We start from the raw sequence: 2111 nt of genomic DNA, 5'->3' as shown, positions 1-2111 counted from the left end.
AGGGGCCCCACAGCCTGAGCTGCAAGCGAGCGGCTTACAAGGCTCTCGAAGTGCAGCAGCAGCCGCTGCAGCTCGGCGACTTGCTGCTGCATGCGGGGGAGAGTGAGTCGCTGCTGCTGGTGTTGCTGCTGTTGGTGCTGCTGTTGCTGTTGCTGTCGCTGCAGCAGCTGCAGCAGCATCAGCAGCAGCGGCAGCAACGCATGCACAAGGTGCGCCAGCCCCGCCAGCCCCAAAGAAGCAAAAGAATGCAATTCAGGGGCATTCTGCAGCAGCAACTCCTCCAAGCATTGCAAGAAAAATAATACATCATCAAGAGACAGTACACCTCCTTCTAACAGCACAGGCACCAGCGTGCCTAAGGCGAGCAGCGCATTCCATTGGGGGCCCCCGTGGGGCCCCCCCCCTTTTAGCAGCAAACTCTCGAGCTGTCTGTACAGCTGCAAGAGCTGAGGATACACCGCAGATGGGTCGGGGGTCTCTAAATGCGCCACCCGAGAAACAGTGGCCACAGATATTGCTAGAGCTGCAGATACACCTGGGGAGACACCTGAAGAGACACCTGAGGAGACACCTGGGGAGACAGCTGCGTTCGTGGGCTCTGTCTCTGGCGCTGCTTCTCTCTGTCTCTCTTCTTGCCTCTCGGATTCGCAGCTTTCTCTTTTCTCCTGGGGGTCGGTGCAAGGCTCGCCTGCTGCTGCTGCTGCTGCTGCTGTTGCATGCACCCCTGGGGCTGCAGCAGCATCAGGCAACGCTTTCCCCCCTAGAGCAGCAATAAGGGCTTGGAGACAGACAGATAGCCGTAGCGCATCTCCGCTGTGTCGCTGCGCGTGAGCAGCAAGAAAGAGACACCGAGCAGCAGCAAAAATATCATTTCCAGCACTTCCTGCTGCACCACACAAGCATTGCTGCACTTCCTCAACAGAAGGAAAGGCAGCGCCCCCGCAGGCTTCAGGGGGGCCCCCCTGGGGGCCCCCCCCAGCGCCCCCACAGGCTTCAGGGGGGCCCCCCTGGGGGCCCCCCTTACTGTGGTTTGTTGGTGTGGGGTCCCTAAGGAGCGCAGCAAAGACAGCACCGCCTTCTTGGGTTTGTGCTGCTGCGAGGCATAACTCAGACATATCTGCTGATGTTGCATGCAAAGCAGAAAACGCCAGCAGCAAACAACTCCCCAGCCTGAACGCAGCAGCAGCAGCAGCAGCAGCAGCAGCAGCTATGCAGCATGCAACTCTCTAGACAAATATGAACAATAAACATTTAGATTTAAAACCGCAACCCACGCGCACCACACGCCACGCAGTAAACCCCAAACAACAAACCCTAAACCCTAAACCCTAAACCCTAAACCCCAGCCTGGGGGCGGCGTATGCTGCTCGCATTAAGCAGTTTGCTGCCTGTGGTGTTGAAGTGTCTCCATTTGAGGTGTCTCCTCAGCAGTGTGCATGCGTATCTGTTTATAATAAGCGGGAGGGACCCGTGCTGTGGTTTGTGGTGTATAGGGAGACAGCAGAAAGCAAAGACAAACCAAGGAGGAGGGGGAGACGCCGCAGCAGCAGCAGCAGATATATGCTGCATAAAAAAACAAGAGATGAGAGGTAGCAGAGCTGCCTGATGAGTTGCTAGAGCAGCAAGGAGGCTTGTATACAGTGAAGCTTCTGCAAGCCGCATCCCTAGCATGCTGCTGCTACTGCTGCTGCTGCTGCTGCTGGCGGTGGTGGTTGCTAGCGAGTCCTGCTGCTCCTCTGCTGCTGCTGCTGCTCCTCCTCCACGAGGCAGCAACGCATCTAGCTGATGCAGCAGCTGCATCCCCAGCTGCAGCAGCTCCGCGTCAGCAGCAACAGCAGCAGGCAGCAACCCAACAAACCTGCAGACAGCAGATGCGGAAGCTACTCTTTGTCTTTTACTCGTTTCTTCATCTCCTTCGCAATACTATAATACATATATCTATGAATAAATAAATAAATACATCTATATATACACATACATATATATATAGCAGCTGCGGCAGCCGGCCTTTCTCCGAGGCAGCAGCAGCAACAGCAAGAGCAGCAGCAGCAAGAGCAGTAGCAGCAAGAGCAGCAGCAGCAGGACGAGCAGCAGCAGCAAGAGCAGTAGCA

The 2111-nt window shown here is 56.1% G+C and overlaps 1 protein-coding gene across 1 annotated transcript in view; it reads right to left on the bottom strand.

Annotated features, from left to right (window-relative positions):
- The window catches only part of EAH_00052230 (hypothetical protein), a gene marked incomplete at both ends in the record, with an annotated part of 5047 nt that extends 3932 nt beyond the window's left edge, over nt 1–1115 (bottom strand). The window contains one exon of the mRNA XM_013394094.1: nt 39–1115. Within this exon, the coding sequence (XP_013249548.1) occupies nt 39–1115 (1077 nt within the window). The remainder of the gene's footprint in view (nt 1–38) is intronic.
- Nucleotides 1116–2111: the final 996 nt, after the last annotated feature.

This window comes from Eimeria acervulina, genomic scaffold (assembly GCF_000499425.1).
Source record: "Eimeria acervulina Houghton genomic scaffold, Eah_scaff927, whole genome shotgun sequence".
NCBI lineage: Eukaryota > Apicomplexa > Conoidasida > Eucoccidiorida > Eimeriidae > Eimeria > Eimeria acervulina.
This window is presented reverse-complemented; position numbering and strand designations above follow the sequence as displayed.